Below are 23,825 nucleotides of genomic sequence, written 5' to 3'. Positions count from 1 at the left end.
GGGTCCACAGCGGGGCCCGCGCTCACCTTGTCCGAGTCCAGATCGGGATCGGCCTGGCAGAGGCGGAAGAGGAAGGACTTGGGGTCCCTGCAGAGCGTCTGCCGAGTGGTCAGGAAGCAGGTGCCCCCCACGTTCAGCCGCACCCACTTGCCGGGCCCCGCGCCGGGCGGCGGCGCGGAGCTGCAGCGGCGGCAGGGCCCGCCTGTGCCGAGGCCGCCGGCCACGGGCACCGGGAACTCGCAGTGGTTCTCCGCCGCCATCCTCGCCGCCGCCGGAAGGGGCCGCCCCACCGGCCCGGCCCCGGGCGCACCGCCCCCCGGAAGCGCCCGCTGCAGCCGCTCCCTGCCCCCTCTCTTCGGGGAGAAGCCCCGGCCCGGCCCCCGAGCCCCGAGTCCACCCCTCTCCCCACCTCGACCCACCGGAAGGAAGAGGCGGAGGCTGCGCAGGACCCTTCATGCCTTTATTACAGACTACCAAGCATAAGTGAAATCCGTCATCCAGTCACTAACTACACATCTACAGCACAGAGATCTTCGAGAGGAGAATAAACAGTCATTAAATTATGAGATATGATTAAATCATCGACCGATAGAAAATTTATATAATAAAGCCAGAAAAGAGGTGTAAAATATAGTTTACAATAATTATTCACATTCAAGGCTGTACATCAATACATACAACACCATGGCCCCGAACATGAATTCAATCCAAATAATTCATATATTAGAATTTAAATAACACAGACTGAACTAGAGGCCAACAAGAGCCAGCAAATAACTTTATAAGAATAAAAATACAAAAGTGTGTATCTTATATCATTGCATTATTTGCTTCTGTTTTCACAAGTTCTTGGAAGAGGGAAGATTGTATTGTTGTTTGTTGAGAGGGGCTAGGGTTTTTTTGTTGGGTTGTTTTTCTGTGGTTTTTTTTGTTGGTTTTGTTTGTTTGTTTTAATCTGTAAATCACAGTTACAGCTACAAACCAAGTAGAGCATATTACACATGTAACTGACTGCCACCAACCTGAAAAAAGCTAGCATACATCTATTGAAACTGAGTATGGTTCCCGATTCCAATTTTTTCTCTTTTGTCAGATACAGTAACTTTAAATTCTGTTACAATTTCGAACTTTTGCCACATCCAATCAGAGTTAGTACATGGTCACAGGAAGCTTTGTCAAATAGCAACCATCTACATTCAGTGCCCTGCTGACAGACAGAGTTCATTCTCAGGACCAGTGACAGGGCTCAAGGGAATGGCATTAAGCTGAGTCAGTGGAGGTTTAGGTTGGGTATCAGGAAAAGGTTCTTCCCCTAGAAGGTGGTAGGGCACTGAACAAGCTCCCCCGGGCAGTGGTCACAGCACCAAGGGTGACAGAGCTCACTGAGTGTTTGGACAATGCTGCCAGGGACAGGGTGGGATTACTAGGGTGTTGGGCAGGGCCAGGGGATGGATTGATGATTCTTCTGAGTCCCTTCCAACTACGATATTATGTTCTAAAACCAGGTTACTGGGTGCTTAAGAACCTCTCCAACTGACAAAAGTCATATTTCTTCTACAAAAGACAAAACATTCTTAAATTAACAGTCTTAAAAGAAAACGTGCCATTTTGGGTCACAGAACTACTTTTTTGTAAGCTCACTTGATCAACTGATGGACAATCTGCATCATAAAGCTTTGCAGGAGTATTTCCATTTGATTAATAAAATATTTGCACAAAGTATACCAGGCATTCAGCAAAATTTCAGATATAAATACCACACCTATTTGTGTAATTTACTAGTAGGAAGTGATCAGAATCCACAGGCCACATCTTTAGGCAACTCTTAATAGACAAGTTCTCTCCTCAGTAAGGTGTTGAAATCAAACGTTTTGTCCACAGGCCAAATGAAGTAATTTTCTTGACTTCACTAAATCATTCAAAAGGAAATGTACATGTGGGAAATTCTCATGATTCTTCAAAGTTCCCAGCACAAAATGTAATGATATCAAGCACATTAAATTAAGAATCTTCAACTATGAAAACTGATTAGAATCATCACATCTTTGTTTCAATTGACAGTTATTTCCAGGACCATATGTAGCAGATACTTCCCAACTAAAAGATGTCAGAGGGAAAAAAGTGGAGCACAGTACAGATACTTTGATGTTTTCAGCATCTAAGTGCTTAGCAAATGGAATTGTTATAGGTCATATCAGTTTGCTCACAATGCCTCAACATCACATCTGAAGCAAGTCTTCCTTTAATGTAAAGCCTTTACAAAACTGGATTTTTAAGGCCAATGGTAATGAACTAGTTTCTCCAATTTATTGAAGTAGTTTTAAACTTCCTGAGACTGGGCTGGATGCTGAATAAAACAGTGTTATTCAAAAGTCCTTTCTAGTAGTAATAGATGTATGACTTATGTGAAGTAGTACTTCATCCTTTTTTAAGCTCCACAATACAGAAAACTGATGCAATAGACACTTTTCTGATGTTTAAATCCCCAACAATCAAAAATTACAATACTACTGACCAGATTCTTCATAAATAATTGGCAACTGTTCAAATTGCAAAAGATAGAATGAATCAATAGATTGGATTTTCAATAGGTTTGCAGTCAGGAAGAATCTTAAGAGTTGTCTTTTAAGAGTGATTAACACTTCTTTTTTTTATGCTTTGAAAACCTTGGATTAAAAGCAGAAAAATCACCTGGCTTATCTGCAGCTCTGAAGAATCTCCTGTGTACATTTCATTCCATGAACTTTCATGAGCCATAGGAGTGATCTTCAGGACAAAGAGCTGAACTTACCCAAGGTATAAGCATTTACAATGGGAACCAGCCCATCATAGTATGCAGCACCTGTCAATACACATTTAAGTGGACAAACTGGTAAAACATACTTGAACCCACAATTGCTTTGTGTTGCCTCACTCTGTTCTTCTGCCACCTTTCAAAACCAGAGATTTCACTTACAGTACAAGAAATACAAAGACCTCTCCCAGAAAAATTCTAGATCCTTCTCAAAAAAGCGACAGCTAAGTAAGACTAGATTAGGAACACTGAAGCTCTAAGTGGAGGGATGACTATTATGAGATGCTCGTTTTCTAATGACAGCATTGTCAATTAAAAAAAGGGATTCCAGAATGCAGACATTAGCCTTCTTGACAGCTTCCTGTTACCAAGATCCGGCTGGCTGAAAGCTTTTGCCGGGCAGGACAGAAGTCTACTGAGAGAGGATTTTCAAGGTGTGAAAAAGCATAGTAATTACTTTGTTATGGCAAAATGATTAAAATTCTACATATTACAGAAAACATGGTTAAGCTTAGTTAGATTTCCACCTAGTGAACAAACCAATGGAGATCATTTTGCCAGACTTTTGTGGGAGGCCAAGGTTTGTCACACTGCACAGCAGTGGCACTGTGATTCTCCATTATTGTCAAACTCTCCTGTATAAAGTTGGGAATATGTCTACATCTCTATACCAAAGCCTAAATCCAAAAGTGGTAGAGCTGCCTCCAGTGGACACAATATATGGCTGGAATTTGACAGCCAGAGAACAAATGGATAGCACTGTAACAAACTTAAAATACCTGTCATCTTGGTTAGAATGGCAAATATAGCTTAATACAGACATAGATCAGAGGTGCACTGTGCTATTCAAATTTGAGTGACAAGGAGTGTAATTTGTATGTGATGAAATCTGTCATGATGCAAAGGGACTGCTGTTCTCTCTTCCTCATCTCAGCCATTTACAGGACACCTTCATCCCCTTAACACCAGGCACTGTAAGCCAGGGATTTACTTCTCTCAGGTCTGCGGACGTGGTGGGATACAGAAGACTACAAGAATGCTGCTCCTCCAAAAGAAAAGGCAACTGCATTGTCTCTTTTAAAGAGTGAAAGATACTGGAAAAGCTGAACTGCCATCAAGTTCAACCACAGTTTTCAAGAGATCAATAATATATCTCCTTCACCCTGTACAAGAAAATATTCGACATGCATGTGTTTTCAGAGAAATCCTGATAAGCCACTGCCTTTAAAATACTGCTTCTAGAACAGTAGCCCATGAGTTTTTTCAACACTGTAGTGAAATTTTTCTTTGGTGGAAGGAAAAGCATATCACAGTATGACTACTCAAAATTCAAAGAGATGGTATGTGTAGAAAGTGGATAAATAGGTGTGATGTTTATACTGCTTTTTAAAAAAGGAAAAATGCCTTTGTCCAGACCTTGGTCATTCCTCTCTGCAAGGTTCAGGAACACACGCATGTTGAAAATACCATTATGGGAGTTGGTTTTAGCACACAAAGTTGTGTCTTTGCAACACTATCGGAAATGTTTGACCACAAAAAAGCCTTAATGTGAAGAGGATAAAGGAAATCGATATGAAAAATATTTTCATTTTATAGATATGCTTTAGTACCATGTATTTTCCCCTTTGTACGAATATTTTCTTTTTATTTTCTAATGAAATTACTTTATGATCTAATATTTCAATTGTTTACATTTTTTTCTAGAGTTCCTGAATATTTGGCCAAGGACCAAAAATAGGATTATTTGCCATCTCATTATACAATGAGACAAAAAAAGTCAAGTAATGAATTGTACAAAGCTTTCACACTTCCTTCTCTACCCAGGTAAATAGGTTGGCCCCACTAAAACGCACAACACACGCACACCCTGGAAAGAAAGCTTCTAACTCTCATCTGCTGAAAAGGTGAAAAACTATTTACTACTTCAACAGTAACCTTTTCCCCCCATACTAACTAGCTTCTTTTTTAGTTAGCATTACTTAAAAGCATGCTGGTAAGTTTATCGTCCCTTGATTAAACACACATATCATTCATATTAAAATTTAAACTGAATGTTTAAAATCTTATATGCTTCAGAAGCCAACGTTTCAATTTAGGAAACTTTCAGTGCCATGTTCAGCATTTTATTCTCTCAAAACCTTTATCTTTGGAGCCTGTCTTCCAGACACATACATCTGATTCATTCACGTAATTACTAAAGTACCACATAAATCCTGCAACCAGAACTATATTAGGGATTACACAAGGGTGCAACTGACCTGCCTACAAATGCCATATACCAATAAGCTGGGGGACTGTGAAGAAAGGAAGAGAAAACAAAGAGGTGGTGCTTAGGAGAGGCATATAAAAGCTCCCTGATGAAATACAGTTTAATGATAATCTGAGAGTCACAGAAAACTCCAGCCCCATGAAATGAAAGGCTGGTACATGATTCGGTGTGTGTGCGTGTGGATTGGTTTTAACTCATCTTAAGTGAAGCTGGTAATGCAAGATCTATCACTAGTCGGCAGCAGAAACTGAGCTGAAGTGCACAAAAGCAAGATCTTCACTGCAATGATATGCATGTGGAAGCCTCAAAATAAGCACAAAGAGCGAGCAAAGCAACCCTGAATTCCATTAGGTTTTTGCTTTTCTTCCTTTTTTTTTTTTTCCTTCTTAAAAAAAAAAAAAAAAAAAAGAACGTTTCAAACATATGCTTCCCCTTGAGATGGTAATAGGTGGGTTGAAAAGATTCCTCTGATCGGCTGCACACGGAGTTCTAGCAGCAAGTAGGGAAACTGGGAAATTTTGGATGAGCTTTACTATTTTGCAGCATTCTGGTGGTATCTGTTCCGCCAAACTTCATGTATCTTTTTGCACCATTTATGAGCATTCCCACTTGGGTCCATCAGGTAATATGTCCTGTTTGGCTATAAGTGAACAATATTTTAATGATTACGCGGAAGTTTAACCAAAAAGACAATTATTCTGCACCTACCAATAAAATAATTATTCAGAATTAGTTCATAAAATTTCTAAAAGTTAAACTGAATTACAGTTATATAATATTATATATTACTGAATAACCATACATCTGGCACATTGTTAAGCAGTCAATATATTGCTGGTAAACTCCTCATAATTCGCTACATATAAAGAGGGCTAAATTTTCAAAGTCCTTCTTAAGAGCTTCCTTAAAATCCCCAAATCCACATATAGTTTATTTAAATAACAATAAAAATACAGTTGTATTTTTGCAATAATGTGTATGTCAGGGTGGGGTTTTGTGTGTGGGGGGTTATTATTATTATTTGATTTTGTTTGGGGGGGTTGGTTTTGTGCTCTTTTTTGGGTTGGTTGGTTTTGTTCAGGATTTTGTTTTGTTTCGAATTAAGACTATGAACCCTTGTATTTAAGTAATTATATTTTCTCCAGAAAAATCTATTTGATAACAACATATAATAGCTGCCCAACGACCTTAGTGCATTTTACAAAGAAATCCAAGAAAGAAACTTACCGTATGAACAAAAAACGTCTTAAAATTCTTGGCTTCTGGCCGCAACTCTAATGACCATGGAATTTCTCCTTTTAGAACTTTATTGACAGGATCCACATAATACAAGTGGGGCCCTTCTGTGAGCAGCAATTGGCGCCGACGTGCAAATAATCCCTAGTGAGAAAAAGTAGAAGCAGCAATGCAAAACCAGGCATGAAATAAAAATGTAAATGTGCAGATCTATGAATTGAACAACAGAGGTAGAATAAAACCAGCTCAGTGATAGGAGAGTATGTTTGGACTTGGGGGACTTCAATTTTCCATTTACTTTACCTATTTGACCTCACTCCTTTTTTAGGGGGTTGCAGTGCCTTCCTACTATGTGGCAAAACACAAGTACTATGTCAGGAAAACATCTTCAAATTCTAGCAAAACATAAACACCTAGCTGTACATAGTGAAGCAAAATCTATTCAAAGATTCCAGCACAGAAACCAACAGTTGTGATTTTTTACAAACAAGCAGGTACTAACTTAGTTGAAAGAGAACCTTCTTTCCTGGAAAGTTGATGCAGACTATCCTTGCTCACCTGTACAATATTAAAAGGTAATACTTAAAGCTGTTCTAATGCCACCTCTGCCCCTCTCAGAATAAAGGCACTAAGTCAGATCCAGGAAAAACACCACAGTTCAAAACAACATGAGTTTGTATTTAATTTTTTTGGTATTTGTGGCTCAAACCACATTCAGACATGCATCAAGACAAAGTGTTTAGTGGGCTATATCACATTGGGAAGAGGAGGGGGAGCAAAAAACTCATTTACTACAATCTCAAAATGAAAGCATCATTAGCAGCTTTACTTTTAGCTTTTCCAAGAAACCAAAAGCACATCATAAAATTAGGAAAAAACAATCTACTGACAAGAAAACACAGAAGTTTTAAAAATAGACAATTTGCCACTTATTTATAAGTTCAACAAGTAAGCTTTAAAACAGGTTCCTTATTTATGCTGCGACTGCACAAAAAATGTGACAGCTGAAACTTGTTATAGGAAATTAAAAAAAAAAACCCTTACCTTTCTTTTGTCCACGGGACCCATTTTCAGGATTAAGTTATTTTCTACAAACTGATGCCTTAAAAAAAGAAAAATAACTATTACTCCAGAAGTAATTCTTTCATAGGAACAGCTATTATTAATATCAAGCAGTTTTCCATGTCACTCCCTAGAGTCTCCTTTTCCACCAAAGATTCCTGAGCAACTTTACTAGATTAGTTTTGTACTCTTCCTCATTCCAGGCCAAGGAGTTCTTTCTAATTCCTGACAGGGATAGAGAAAAAAATTTTAAAAAATCACAATCACACATGAGAAACTTCTCTAAACCATGCAAAGAAATGCTATCAGTTACATAGTCTGGAGGTATTTTGGTTAGATGTCAACACAATATTACATGCATAAAAACTCAACAACTTTTAGCATCAGTAAGAAAGGAGGAGCCTTTTCTAGTTCTACGACTACAGAGCAAAGAATCCTCAGCACTGGATAATGTCATTCTGCCTATCTTATAAACACACTCCATGCCATCTTCTAGATCTGGTACATTTTAGAAATATAGTATTAGGGTTTTGCTGCTATTGCTTTAAAAACAGAAGTCAAGAAAAATGTAGTTGCTAATTGTTTGAACATACTAAGATTGACAAATATTAATTTAAATCAAAATCACTTCTTTTTCAAGATTCTTTATTGCTGTGCAAGTAGAAGACGAGCGACATTTAAAGATCCTACCAAGGATTTCCACCAGCTTGCTTTGCCAGAAGTAACCTCTTCTCATCTTCAGAAAACTGTAAGTCCAGCTCAAAGGAATTGTTGTCAAGATCATGAATATACTGTTCAATATTTCCTCCTGATGTCTGTGGTGTACTTGTCTCTGGGACAGACAGTGAATGGGAAGAGGCAGAACTAGAAACTTGCATGCAACCAAACTGACTCAGGAGATTGTCGTACTAAAGGAGGAAACAAAACAAAGTAATCAAATGTTTTGCATTAAATTTTGGTTTTTAATTTAAGCATATTTTTGTTTATTTTGCTTTTGGGCAAAAAGTCTATTCTCTATAGATGAATAGGCACTTATGCAAAAAAGTATGATTGATCAAAAGCCAGCCAACCAGTATTTTTTCAAAACACTTGCTCTTATAACAAAATAATTCTGACTTTAAATTTTACCCAGCAATTTTATATTAGATTAATAATTAAAGTCTTCATTAAAACATAACTAATCAGTAGTTTCAGTAAAAATATTTAATATTCAATAATTATGCCTTAATGAAAGTCTCAGGCAGCATCAGAGCTGAATATATGTACAGAAAAACATACATTTCCGTAACAGTCTTCATCATCCTCTGACATAGCAGGTAAATACGCTGTAAGTTTAGGGGGTGTCTGAAGATGTAGGTTCTCCCACACAATGGATTCGAAGAAGGGATGAGCCTTAAGAGGTCCATATCCTCCCATTTCTTCACAACCTAATCTGTTGGTAGCATCTAGAACCTGAGCAAACCAAAATTAGGTTACCCTACATAAAAGAATGACAAGGGGCAAGCACCATTCACATTTGCACAGCAGCATGTGAAAACTTAAAACCAGTTGGTCTCACTGTCCTAAGCATACCTATCAATAATACAAGGAGACTGCTTATAATAAAAGATGTTATTTGTCATGTCAGCAACATTTTGTATTAAACCAGCTCACAGATCTAAGGGAAGGAGCGCTTCTTTCGGTTCATACAATTTTTTGGCTTTGCTTTTTCATAAAGACAGAAGCAAACACACAGAGATGGCCTGATGGAACGTCTCATTAAAGTGTAGTCCACCATCACATTCTAGTGATGCAAGAGCCTGTGGAAGCTGTAGTTAGTGTCAAATATCAGCCTCTCAAGCATCCTAAAATGACACAGTTCTCAGGATGTTAATATAACCTCAACTTCACCAATCAGCAGGCACTTGCTTGGCCATAGCGCTGGCCTTGGACACAGGAATGAACTGCTAGGCCCTTTAGGTTGTACCCATCATCATCCACAAAGATAAGCATTTCCTCCTCATCCCCTGCTAATATGCAAGACTATTGAATTTGAAAAAGCTTATACCACCCAAAATGTTCTCTGCCTATTCACTTTCGTGTCATGCCTATGATCTGACTCGTGGGATAGAATTACTTTCTCTTCCTCCTTGTCAAACCTCCATATGAACAGTAATTCTTAGGCTGACACAATTGAGATGTGTTAAAGTGCATGCTAATGCCAAGGTAAGTGGACTTACATTGTAATGAATATATCTGCCTGTGATGTATAGAAGACTGTTTTCAACTAAATGATCCATTATACAGCTCAAAAAGAATTAATCTGAGAACCATATAAACTTGAGTATTTGGATCTTAATGTCTATGTGTAATGCACAGTGTCTAGAATCACTTGCTTCCATTCAGAGACATTCCTCGTCCACATTTTAGAATTCAGATTAAAAAAAAATAATTGAAATTCAATGCTGTTTAATAACAGATGTTGATTTCTCAAGACACCCCCCTACAGTCAATAATGCTCACAGCCCTTAAAATAAGGTTTGCAATAGAGTGCACAGAAACTTTCAGAAATGTTTCTGAATATAAGCTGAATGTTTCCAGTGTCATCAAGTGATTTAACAGCAGCAAATATTTACCAATAGCTTTTCAACGAGGTCTTTCGCCTTGGGAAAAAATTTTTCTGGAAAGTCATATTCCAACTTTATTATCTTCTGGAATATAAGATATTCATTTCTGCAAAAGAGAAAAATATTGACTCTTGTTATTAGTTTTCCATGGTTCTTTCACCTTACCCTGCATAACCCGGACAAATATTAAACAGAAAACCTACAAGTTAAGTCATATTCCCATAAATCTTCCTAGAAGAAGGAGTACAAGTATCTATGATCCTGTAAACACCAGGTACTTGAGCAATAACAAGAAAAGTTCAAATGATGCAGAGATGCCTTATACTCTCTTCACAAATAAAGTTATCACTATGGTACAAATTACATGTGAAATTCTAGGATAACTTAAGGAATGTCTCTCAGGAACTCTAGTTATAGCTGTCTAAGCAACTTCAAGACATCAAAAAGAACAAATAATAGCAGGTATGACATTAACACTAACATTGCATCATGCAAAGTTGTACTTCAGAACTGGCAGTAAGGTAAAAATCAAAATCAAGTCACTGTATTTATGATCCACATGTAAAGAATTAGCTTAAATCTCTTACCCGGCTCTAAATGGAGGCAATCCAGCTACAAGTTGATATATTATACATCCCAGAGCCCAGAGGTCAGAGCTTCAAAAGAAAGAGGAAGAAACATAAAGCACCTTTTCATAACAGAAGTCTTTAAACTGTAATTTAGAAAGAAAAATTCTTAACCTTCTGCTACTTAAAACATAGCACAAACCCAGCGGACAAACTTGCTCTGTATAATTTCTGTACTACTCTGACTTCAGCCCTTGACAGAAGATTAGGCTAGCAACACAACTTTGTTTAGGAAAAAAAACTATACAGTAACAATCCCACAACAACTGACTACAAGGACACATGCAAGACAATTGAATTCTCTGGCAAAATAATGAGTATATGAGTCTGAAAAGAAAACTGATTTATCCACTATGACAATTCAAAGATGCATCCAAATTAATGTAATATATGCTCCATCTAGAGAATTAAAATCCTCTCCTCCAAGTATTTTATACAAAAAAAAAAAAAAAAAAAAAAAAAAACCCAAAAAAAAAAAAAAAAAAAAAAAAAAAAAAAAAAAAGAAAAAAAACCCCACACAACACCAAAAAAAACCAAAAAAACCCCAAACACCAGAACAAAACAATACAGTTTTTTCACTTGAAGCTCTTCTTAAGACACAAACAAAAAGGCAGACTATATGATATGTGGGTGAGGGAAAGTTAAGTTTTAGTGTGTTGGCCTGGAATAGCACTTTAAACTTACTGTACTTCAAGGTAAGCTATACACAGATTTGATAAAAGTTTCAAAATCCTCATAGAAGACTAAAATACTACCAAAGACTCAAAACTACTCAAATTACAGATGAGGCATTATGCAACTTCTAAATGGAGATGATAACCTGATGAAGTCTTTCCATCAGCCAAAACAGTTAAGACCTCTCTACTGTAAGCAAAATGTGGAAAGTCTGATTGTATTTCTATCATTTCAAGAAATGCCAGCAAAAATTACTAGAGTTATTCCTATAAGAGTTCTCTTTTACCCCTATGGCTTTTGAGCGATTAACTTACTCTTCCATCATCGTAATAAAACAGATCTACACATTCAGTAGGTTACCATCAACAAGCAGTTTTAATGAGTTAAGAGATTTCTTAAGGGCATCACTCATACCAGGCACAGAGATGAGCTTTAAAACATTGCAAACCTCAAGTACAGCTTAGCAAAAATAACTGCAAGTTGATTTAAATACAAGTCAAAGAAAGCTGCGGCCTTTCCCCTAACTGACAGCATGCGACATTGCTTGCTACTACAGCAGGAAATACCATTATTTGAGCAAGCTTACATAAAACAGAATTAAAATAATTATATTATTTGGATAACAGAAAAAATTGATACATTTATGGGTAAGAAATCCAATTTCATATTATACACCTTCAACAACACCTAATTCTGTTTGTAGAACTCCAGAAGGTAGACGAATTAAGGAAACCAGCACTAAGACAAAAAGCGATACTTGTTAAGAAAACAAATTTTCAAACTCTCTTAAAAAAAACTTTATACCCAAGCATCTTATTTCTTTACTAAGAAATAATACTAAGCTTTCTTGCTTGATTTATCCACTCCTCCCCATTTAACAGTATCCTGACAGAGTCAGTGAAGTTCTGAAATGTAGAGTCCTCACCTTTTACAGGCAGATTTCTCTGTCAGCAGTTCTGGAGAAACATATTGTGCTGTCCCTACAAATGAGTTTGCCCGCGCTGGTAAGGAAACAGAAAGAAATAAGCCAAACACATACTTATGGATAAGCCAATCTTTCTCTTCCTCCCCTGTACCGACCCAATTAAAGAAACCTGCAAAGGCAATACCTTGCAGATTACATAAAGCTACCAAGAATCTATGGGAATTTAATTTCTCTACTAATCCACACAACCTGCTTGGAAGAAACAACTCAGTCTCAGTGATACCTACGTGGTTCAAGAAGTTGGGCCTTTAGGTACTTGGTCAGTTATAAAATCTAGGTTTACTACATCAAAGAAAAAAAAGTTATCAAATTCAGTTCAGCTTAGTGCTTTTTTCAGGCATTGTTTGCAACATCTATTTAAGGTTATTATTAACAACTAGTGACACAAGAATTCTGTAACTTTCAGTGGCTATCAGACTTGCACAAATGTGGAGTTAAAGACATAAGCAGAGTAAAAACTTACTGTATCAGCTGAGCCACAGTACCTCTGTTTGTATTCTTGTCTTGCAAATGAAAACTAAGTAATTTGAAGTAGTTTGACTTCCCACTATATTTGGTGACTCAGCTGGCTATAACACTACACCAAATATTACCTTTTGTGACATAATCCAAGCAGTGACACTCAAAACTGTTTCGAGATCTCTCAGTGATTTAGATGAAGTTAATGATATTTGAAAGCTACAATTTGGTATATACAACATATGTGCATTTTCAAAGGACCACTGGCTATAATTATCTGTGTTACATAATGAGATAAATGATGGCATACCTTGTCTGCTATCTGCAGATAATACTTTTGCTGTTCCGAAGTCTGTTATTTGAATGTGCATGTCTTCATTTAATAAGATGTTCTCTGGCTTAAGGTCCCTGGAAAAGACAGATTTATATGTTCAATCACCATGCAAATGAAAGCTGCAAAACTGTCTAGTGACTCAGGTACACAATGTTATCATAAATGATGCAGACATTCTATAAACATTATTGTGACAACTTTCCTCTAACTTGTAGCTGTCAACCTGCAGACTATCACGTTTTGATAAGTCCCTTAATTAACATTTTTTCTAAAAAGACCTTAAGTAATTAATTGTCTCAAAACTACACTACTGTGCATCTCAACAGGAATGAAAAAAAAAAAACCAACAAAAAACAAGAAAACCCCCAAAACAATCCCCCCCCAAACAAACAAACAAAAAAAACCACCTCCCAACAAATCCCAACAAAAATCTCACCCCACAAAAACCCACACAAAACCCCAAGCCCTTTCACTCCAAAGCCTTAATTTAAATAACACCTAACAGACCGATATGGCATTAAGATCTTCTAGGCCTGTTTCCTCGGTGCAAAACTCCACTTAGTCAAACACTGGCAAACCCAGCCCCAGCTAAATGTCCAGACTACTACTCCAGGTCTACAGTAAGAACTGTAGACCATCTCCACATATAATCTGTCTTTCAAATCTACACCTAACAATTTGCATGAACACTGTCACCATTCTGAATAAAACCAAACCTCACAGTATCACAAACACAATAGATAGCAATATAGAGTCAGATGTCAAGAAGCCTGTTAGCAACAAAATAAAGAGCATCAGGTGACACTGATATGGCATTTCTTTGCACAAAGTTTCCTCATCTGAAAAGATGACGTACTTCCCCCTCCTAAGCATCTCTGAATGCTCATAAAGAAATCTAGGATCATGGGAGTTGTTTTGGTTGACTGGTAAGAAAAAAACAGTGCAAATTCAAAGCTGTTTCCATCAACTACTGTGCAGCATTATTTTCATCAGACTGCAGCCCCCTATTACGGAAAAGCATGGGTTGTACAATTTAAAGTCTGGGGATTAGCACAGAGAGCAATTAGAATGAAGTAATTATGACATACAAGCCATAAAAATCCTCTTCATTTTCCTGTAACTAATCTCAGAGAGACATAGAAAGTACGTGAATGGAATGGACCCTTTTAACAGTTCTATGTGAGGCTTTTTTACATATACATTTGTATGTAGACATATTGTACTCTATACACACATATACACAGTGTTTATATTATACACCTACATTAATACTGTATTATGGATTTATAGCTATATATCTAGAAACACAGAGATATATCTGTAATAACGCTTCCAGAGTAGCCTGACATCTGAAAGTGGTTCTATCTCATGTCCTATTTCTTTAGGCGGCAGAAAATCCCAAGAGCTTTCAGGCACTGCTAGAGCTGTGGCCTTATACATACTAAATTCTCTAATTGCACAATCGCACTATTTTCTTTTGAGCTTCTCATAAGTGCCTTCATATGAAGACAAGTATAAAGCAGCTCTTCTGTAACATGACATTTCCAGTATAGGCTTAGTAACACTGACAATCATGCTGCATTTATTTTATAAGCCTTCTCTCAGCCTAAAACGTGGACTGTAAAATTGAATGAAACTGGGAGTTCCTGAACATTTTTTCACCCCTGTGGAAAATCTTATGCTTTTATACTCTCCACATCCATCCCCCTTAGATTCTATTCCAAATTATTACACAAAAAAGTATTAGAAAAACACTTTTTCCTTTTAAATGTAACTGAAAGAAGTAACGCTATCAGAATTATAATCAGCTAGCTTTCTGCCAACTAGCATTTACTGTTTCACGACAACTGCTTGGTAATGTACAGACACAATACATTCCTTACCCAAAATGAAGATCTGCAGCTCAGATGTTTAGCACTTAAAACCTTAATTTATTTAATACACACGAATGAAAAAACATGATTATCCAAAGAATACAATTACACCCAGAACAACTGTGAAAGTACTACAAGAAACTTTGCTAGATTTCACCATTTACCTAATTATTGTTCAGCTTTGTGGAAATTGTTCACTCAGTGAAAACTGATATAGATTAATTTTACTTTTCTTGATTACATAGCACACACTAAATCGCACACCAGAAAAATTCTAGTTATGTTTGCTACATAACAGCACAGGAAAAAAAGCGTAGTTAAACAAAAAATCAGTTTCTGTTTTTAGACTAACTGATCAAGCTTGAAAGACAAGCTTTTGGTAATGTTAATTCTAAAAGGTTTTCTTACTTCTTCCTGCTACAACAGTTTGTATAACAACAGAGACTGGCTCTCCTCCTCAAGTTTTCTATGTTTAGCTACTGATGTTAACAATATCAGTGCTGATAAAATGCTACTATGTGTTCATTAGGTTTCCACAAAATCCACCTTTGCTTTAAACTTTGCAAAGAATGTTTCTAGAAAAAAACATAATCAACTGCATGTTGGTCTCAACTTCGTATTACCTGTGAATTATTCCTTTCCCATGCAAATACTCCAGGGCTGATACAATTTCAGCAGTATAAAACCTGGTACAGGTCTCATCAAATGAACCAATTTTGCGTATATACTTTAGCAGCTCTCCGTTTTTGGCATAGCTAAGCCCAAAATCTGCATGTAAGTAGTTAAGGTCTATCTCTAAGCCATTCCAAAACAAAAATCCCCACATCTCATTCCAAAGAAAGAATAATACTAAAAATACATGAACAGGAGGGAAGAAGTTGGTTGATTTGAAACTTTACATGGCAGCAGCCCAAAATAAATACTTAAATACATTAACAACCTAGCACACAGGTCCCAATACAGCAAAGACTACATAAAGCAGTAACTTTGTTGTTTTTTCAGACTGAGACCCAACTAATTAATTTAAATGGTATACATAATTGTCCTCAAAGAGAATCATTTACAGTAAAAACTGATATAAGTTTAAAATTGCCCCCTCACCTGAGAAGTACCAGAGCAAGTGCTTCCACTACAAAGAGCCCCTGTGAGCTCTTCTAGTGTGTGCTGCATGAACTCTAGGGCCTGCGAGCATTGTCCGTAGCCTCTGGGAAAATCACAACTACTTACTGACCCTAAAAATAGACTGATCTATCCCTTTATCCTTCACACAGCCAATGGGAAGCAGGAAGTTTAGGAGGAAGTTCACATAATTAACATTTCCTTCACAAGGAAAAAAATAAAGCCAACTTCCAACCAACGAGCTTCCAGGACAAAACTGTACTTTGCAATTACTGTTAGAGAGAGAGCACGTGAAACAGAAGCCCAAACAGAAGATTCAGATTATTCTGCAAGCACTTTTACACAAGAAAAATTTTAATTATAGCGCTAATTGAAAAAAAAAAAAAAAAAAAAAAAAAAAAAAGTAAATATAGCTGGCTACCCCTATTAAATACTGGAATCGTGGTGTTTTACTATACATATCACAAATAAAACACTTCTCACACACCTTCTCATACACCACCCCAATTTAGTATTTTTAAATTACTTTCAACCAGGATTGTTGCAAGTCACCCTTCAACATTTACCACACTGACAATTTGTTTTATTGCTCTCCCTTGTCCCACAAGAGACCCACTCTTCTCTTTGAGGGGACGCGCTCATTCCATTTGCTAATTTCTGATAAAAGCATGACTGCAAAAGTTGCAGCACATACATTAGGCTATTTTAAGTACCTGAAGTTATTTTCATCATTCCTGTTAGACCATGTTTCAAAGGAACCAAAACTGGGTTCTTTCTAAGAAAGTGTTACAGCAAGTTTTAGAACACAAAGGATACATAGCTTTTCATCATCCTGAAAGGTGAAGTAGAGTTTCACAAAAAATGGGTGATCCAGACGGGACATTACATCTCTCTCTCGTGTCACATATGGCACCTTGTTCTCTTTTATGATATGACGTTTTTCTAGAATTTTAACTTAATGAAAAAAAAGAGAGTGAAAATAGAATAGGTACAATCAAATGAAGCGCATTTAAGTAATTTGTTCTGGGGTTTTTTGGTTTGATAAAATTATCATAAAACCACTAATTCTGTTTTTTTCAACAGGTGTTTTGTAACAGGACTAAGTTAATGTCAAATTTTCTAAAAGTTCATGGTAAAGGAGCCAATACTTACTGGCATACTCTCTAGAACTTGCCAATTCTCGAGCCAAGACGACCTGTTGCCAGAAGAGAAAAAACGTATTGTAACTGGTCATTAAAGACATACACTAACACTGATTTTGATCTTCCAGTAGGCATTTAGAACACAACAAAATATTTAATCATGTGTTCTTATTATGCTGGCTTCAGCAAGACTTCTACAGAAATTCAGTTCAGCATAGCAATGATTGTTTTGCTAAAAGACACACTTGAGAGGGTAAACACTGATTTATTTTTTTTTCCAGAAGAATTCTGAAAATTGTAACGTAAGTCACAGTAAATTACCAAATCTTCTTAAAGGGTGAGGAATATTTATAAAAATCTAATTTTCACAGTACTTTCTTTAACATAAATGGCAAAGATTGAAAGGTAAAAATTATCTGAGAGATCAAAAGTAAAAAGTCAGACAGAACTTTTAACTATTTACAGTGTGTTAAGAAGATTTAAATAAAGGGAATGGCAGATTTCCAATTAGTAGAAGCAAGAGATGAAATTTCAGGCAAGCAGGTTTATATTTTTAAAGAAAAGATTTTGGGGGAACATAAATTAAAGCTCATTTTCAAGAAATAAATTTATAAAAGGCAACTACAAAGACAATCGGAAAAGTCCCCTTGCATGAATGCATGCAATAATCTTGTAACAACAAATGACTAAAGTTTTCAGGCTTTCCCATTGTAAGTTTATATCCATTTCAACACCTTGCTAAAATCTCAACTTTATACTAATTGCATAGTTCTTACCAAGACAAGCTCCTAGACCAGTTCCAATCCTTTATACCTGTGATGGTTTGGACCTGGCTTCCTGCCAAATGCCTGAACCCACAGTAGCAGCCTCCCCCTTTCCCCTCCCTTCTTCCCCCAGGGCAAAGGAAAAAAAAAACTATGTAAAATGAAGAACCCAAAATCAAGCTAGTTATATAAAAATATATATTTTATGTATATTACAGTTTTATAAAGTTAAGATGCTATGTACACAGCAAAAGGGAATCCAAACACCCTCCGAAGGGATAGGGAAAGGGGAAAAAAGGGACAAAAGGGGACAGAAAGGGACACTGAACAGATATATGCAATCAAACCCGAGAACTAGTAAAATAACTAGTAAAACAAATCTCACCACGTCCCATAGAAAAGCAGGATTGGCAGACACGGCCAGCACTCTCCAAACCTCCACATGCCAGGCCAGCTGTCGCTGCAGGCCTCAGCCTTAGATAAGCAAGACCAACGCAAGGACTGACTGTTCCCAAACCTCGCCGGAAGAGAAGAGAGTGAAGGCCTCTCCTCCCTTCTTATTGATACCCCTGATTTATGTAAAAATCGTATGGAATACTGGGAACACTGCCCCTTCCTTGGTTACAAACTGGTCACCAAGGAAGGCCTAGATTAAAACTACCACAATCTGTTCTTTCCAGATTTAAATCTCAGCAATCTTACACACACAACAAATTCTGAAGTTTATCTAAGATATTTGGCACCTCTTATAAAAAGTAAAGTTACCGTTGAGAAAGATCCTTCACCCAGAATTTTCCCAAATTTGAAGTCATCAGGTCGTTTCTTTCGAGGCTGTGGAGGCTGCTGTCCTGTATGTTGCTGCAAGGAGTTGGAATTAGATCTTGATTCAGGTGCCGTGCTCTCCATGTTAGATCCCTGTCTGCTGCCACAGGGGGAAATGACAGATGGAGTGCCGGAATCCGCTTGGTTCCTCACCATTGACGGAGATGAGCAGGAGCATAACACCACACTTGACTGGATTGGAACAGCATCATACTGAAAAGAGAAATACTGCCTTTACTGCTAATCTTGATACTATTATTATGAGAGCTGCAGATACACCTTAAAGTGTATGTGCTGTAGATCACAGGTCCTTTCACGCCTTATATACATATACATATATTTTAGCTAATACCTTCCCCAGACTAACTATTGCCCCCAACATTTTCACAGCCCAGATGAATCACCTCTCCTTCAGACAGCTACTCAAACACCAGCCAGTAAAAAAGATACACACTAGCTAGAATTAAAACAGGTTGTCCCCTTTCCCAGAAAGATTGACACAAGCATGACTGCTCAGCAACTGAAGTGATGCCAATATGAGAAACATCTAATTAATCAAAATACAGAAAATAAAACACACCTGCACACACACTAAATATCAGGATTTAAATGATGAACTGGCTCCAGTCATGCTGTTCTAGAGCAGATGAGGATTTACACATAAATAAAGCAATAGCATTGCAGGGGGGGTCTGATTAGATTCTGCAGCTAGTGAGATCAGCCTGAAAACACAAACAAGCAAGAAAAAAAATCCACCACAAAATCCACCAGAGAGCACTGAGAGAGAGAGGGGGGAAAAGGTGTTGGATGCAGTGTGTTTCCTTACACCGTATTTGAAACTAAGTCACAATGAATATCAAGTACTGAAAAGTCCTAAGGGAAGAGAAAGGAGTGAAGGACTTTGTAGGAAGAAAAGGTTATTTCCAGGCAGCGTATAACATCAGTTAGTCCCCTCACTTTCTTAAAGGAAAGTCAAGATTAAGAAAAAGGAGGACAGAGGAAGATGCAATAGATTTAAAGGATCAGTTACCTAAGAAATGACAGAACCATGCAACTAGGTCCATTATGTTGCACCTCAACATTTATAGAGAAAGATAATTCCTACACTTGTTTTTCCACACTCCATATATTCTTCTTTAGTATTTTGTGTCCTGTATTATTTACCTTCTCAGCTGTATTTTGAAAGACAGACGCCAAAAAACTGCTTAGATGCAGACATTTTTTAGTGAGATATGAGGTCAATCACTGAAGAATTTTAAAACCTTCTAAACTGCACTTGTAGTTCTCAGAAGCTTGAGGATGATCTCCTTCTAGCAATTACCAACATTTCTCAGCTGCCAAGCCAGTGAAAGCACGGACCCTCATACAGTGACAACAGACTTACTTATTGCACGTCATGGATTACCATGGACCACCCTGATTACCACTGCTCTAGTAATTTTATTTCTGTTTTTAAAAACAAGTCTCTAACACTATCTCCTTTCCCAAGCCCTTAAGGGTGCTCTTTTTCATTTACATTCACATAGATATTGTTTCCTTCTTACTGCAACATACTCTGAATTTGAAAACCTTGTAAGAAAGAAAATAACAAACCTGCTGACGGTATCATAGGTCAATAGACATATCAAAATCTTCATTAATTTTCACTAAATCACTAGAAACAGGCTTCCTTTTATTTACATGCCACAAAGTAAGTTCTTATATGGTTCTTTTCCCATTTTGCCTACAAACAGGAAAAATAAACTTTAAAAGAAGTAAACCTGAATCAATGAAAAAGCCCATTAGATACCACTACATTTTTCCTTCCCTTTCCTCCCAGCCACTTAAATGGACTCATACCTTTTGGAATAATTTTTGCAATTCAGCATTTTGACAACTACACTATCACTATACCTTTTAATGTATCTAGTATCTATACATATCTATATGCATCAAACAAATAACACACTGCTCTAAAGCAAGTACAAACACAACAACTTCATCTCCATCAGCTTCTTCCTACCACAAAATCTGCAACACTACTTTTGCTGAGACAGTTCTATCAACATTGACAGCACAAAAAAATACTGGTAGAGACTGGGCTTTTTGAAACTTCCAGTATTTTTTACTACTCTGCTAACTGATAGGATACTGAACCCTGAAGATGCCTGAAAATACCTCTCCTACTGCTGCAACTACAAGGAAGATCCCATTCCTGTTAAGAAAGTCAGCATGAACGAGGTCCAGACCTCTCAGCTGCCTAATAACACTGAGTCTGACTGCTGACCATTCCTGAATCTCAAGCTGCAGATGATCACAAGACAGACATGATCACAAAAGCTCTTACCTCCAGCTACCCACAAAGGTAATTTTTTGGAAGCAGACCTTGCTAACAGAAAGTATTATTTATATTATATTTATAATGACCTCTACACCTCAAGTAGTACGTTTGTGTTGATTACAAACAATGCTAATGAGACAGTATAAGCTAGAAGACTGGCCCAACCCTCCTATGAATGTTTTTATGGTAAACTGTATTACAGGTCTACTAAATTAATGCAGACAGACATCCCTAAAACATTTAACTTGCCATTATATAATAACTGAAATACAGAATACTGTGGAGAAAGGGGAATATACACAGGCTATACTATTTAACATTGGTTAAATTTGTAAACAACTTATATTTAAGCATCATCCCCAAACACAGATCCCTTCCAGTTCACAGCTGAATTGACTCTCAAACCAAAAAGGTTGAAAGAAACAGAATAATTGCACAAATTTAATGACTGAGGGAAAAAACACCCAACAAACAAAACTGCATACCATTAGGTAAAAAAACCCATGTTTCTCTTAAAGTGATCTAAAACTTTTGGTAAATTAGACAGAGTCAGATCTTACTTTTGTTTCTACCAAAACATTACTAAAAATTAAAATATGGTCCAAGACCTTCGGTATAATGATGGGAAACAAGTGGAGAAACAACTTAAGCTAGTCCATACTTGAATACAAAGAATTAAAAAGCATGAACTACGAGAAGCAAAGTCCTAATGCCACTAGTAGAATGCAAACATTAAGGATAAAAACCAAAACAAACCAGTTTCAGGAGAAAAATCAAGACACTGAATTCCTGGGGAAAAAAAAAAAAATCTAATCACCTGACTAGATTAAGGTCCTGAAACTCATGTTTATTAAAGAATCTGACTGTTTCAGCCATGTGGTAATACAGAGCTCCTGTATTACCTGCAATTAGGATCACCTGCAATTCAATAGAACCCATAGTGGATGAAAGAACTACAGAGCAGTGTATGTCATAAGTGGTAGACTAAATTATTGTAAGAAATTCATAGACTATCATGAAGATAAATCAATACAAATATGTACGCCCTATATCACCAAAGTCTGCTTAAGAAATCGTGGGATTCAGAAAGCAACATAGCAATACTCTCAGATATCTAAAAATTTATCTTTTCACTTACAAATGAAAACTGAGAGGCTTTCAAAACAGATATGACATGATACAGTACAAGAGAGCCTCCCTGGCTGTCACAGTATTCCATCACAGAGATGTGATTCCATCTCTGTGATGGAATACTCTTACATCTCTGCCAAATACAGCTCTTTGGTACAGGGATAGCTTCCAAAATCTACAGATCTAAGACTTATCGTACAAACTAATAGATCTTGAAGTAAAAATGTGAATTCCATATATTAACCTGCACAATTAAGAAGGAATAAAAGCTTTTATTTCACATCAACAGAAGACAATTACTTTCACTGGACAGGTGTTTTGTAGTTTTAGAAATAAAGCTGACTTGCCGCTATTTATTGATACTGAGATTCCACTATAGACAGTTTAAGTTAGATAGGGTTGGTCTGAGAGGTTTTGTAAATTATTTTGACATTGTCGTATGAACTAAAAGTTCTGAACTTGAAATTTTATTTTTTATTGCTTGTAATTTAAACATTGACAACTTGGGGTTTTAAAGGGAAAAAATTAATAGCTGGCAGTTATACTTAATACATTCAGGGCACACTAGTGTTTCAGAGGGTTGACAAAGATGCAGGAACTGCATCTGATACATATCTTGTATCTAAAAAAGAGACCAGAAGGGGCAATTAACAGATATTATGCACAGCTTTCCCACTGGCCTCCTCCCCCCTCTTATCCCACAGCTAAAATATTTACCTTCCCTATGTTCCCCAATACCTATTTGTGACAGTCTCCACTTCAAAGGCTAGAGTGCAACACTCCCCAGGAGTTCCAGCATATTCCAAAATTAAAAAGCAACTCAGCAGGTCAGATACTAAGGTCTGAATATGTCCTCAAACTATGCCTCTTAGTACCTAAAATGAGAATGCCGGCAAAAGCAGTGTAGGTCAGATACAAGAAACTTAAGATACAAAGAAACACTGATTCAGAAAAACAAAATCCAACTAAAAGCCTCACCTTTCAGTGCAGAAAGCATAGTACAGGTTGGACTTCCCAATATATACCAATCCCATACAGGAGTGGTTTGCAGGTTTGTAATGACTATTGTGTGACCCCTGTAAATATTTAACACCAGTTTTCCTTTCATAAACTGTTGCTACACCGGAGAGAGTGCCCTGAATGAAGGCAACCCAGAGCAACATTAGACGGTGTGCTTCCATAAACTGCAGCAAACATCAATTCTCAGACCTTACATGCTCATGTCTATTTCTGCTCTGGACTTCTGTCTAAAAACTGATTGTCAGACTTTCTGCTAAGTGATCAACAGCATTCTCTTCCTATTATCCAACTGTATGTTTGTGTGTAGAGAAACAATATACTGAACAATTTACCAAACTCCATTGCATGCTAGTTTCCATTTATATATGCTTAGAAGTTTGTCAGATAATTTAAAGAATTTAACAATACGACTATCTGCCAACAATATTATTCCTCTAAAGAATGATAATACTTGCCTAAAGAGAAAAAAACATTCATTAGAAAGTGTCACTAGATACTGTCCCTGTCTTCTCATTATAACCTAAAATCAAGCATGTAATGAATGGAACAAAACATAGATTAAATCAAGCCTCGGCACTACTTCTGA

At 37.0% G+C, this 23,825-nt stretch overlaps 1 protein-coding gene across 8 annotated transcripts in view; it reads right to left on the bottom strand.

Moving 5' to 3' along the window:
* PDPK1 (3-phosphoinositide dependent protein kinase 1) overlaps window positions 1-23,825 on the bottom strand; it is a 61,737-nt gene that overhangs the window by 31,257 nt on the left and 6,655 nt on the right. For 5 of the 8 annotated variants that reach the window (XM_027891935.1, XM_027891931.1, XM_027891930.1 and 2 more), the window contains exons 2-14: window positions 18,712-18,981; window positions 17,193-17,235; window positions 16,857-16,994; window positions 15,545-15,689; window positions 13,024-13,121; window positions 12,195-12,270; window positions 10,555-10,623; window positions 9,977-10,073; window positions 8,640-8,813; window positions 8,052-8,269; window positions 7,344-7,401; window positions 6,291-6,443; window positions 3,930-5,703 (exon numbers count right to left, since the gene is read on the bottom strand). In XM_027891935.1, the coding sequence (XP_027747736.1) occupies window positions 5,596-5,703; window positions 6,291-6,443; window positions 7,344-7,401; window positions 8,052-8,269; window positions 8,640-8,813; window positions 9,977-10,073; window positions 10,555-10,623; window positions 12,195-12,270; window positions 13,024-13,121; window positions 15,545-15,689; window positions 16,857-16,994; window positions 17,193-17,235; window positions 18,712-18,924 (1,590 nt within the window). In that variant the 5' untranslated portion in view covers window positions 18,925-18,981 and the 3' untranslated portion in view covers window positions 3,930-5,595. The other 3 variants (XM_027891938.1, XM_027891933.1, XM_027891937.1) reach the window with 3 other exon arrangements.

The sequence above is a fragment of the Empidonax traillii genome, unplaced genomic scaffold (assembly GCF_003031625.1).
Source record: "Empidonax traillii isolate 1590-97213 ecotype Southwest subspecies unplaced genomic scaffold, ASM303162v1 scaffold335:size599443, whole genome shotgun sequence".
Taxonomy (NCBI): domain Eukaryota; kingdom Metazoa; phylum Chordata; class Aves; order Passeriformes; family Tyrannidae; genus Empidonax; species Empidonax traillii.
The sequence above is the reverse complement of the archived record's forward strand: the minus strand, read 5'-3'. Positions and strand labels throughout refer to the sequence as shown.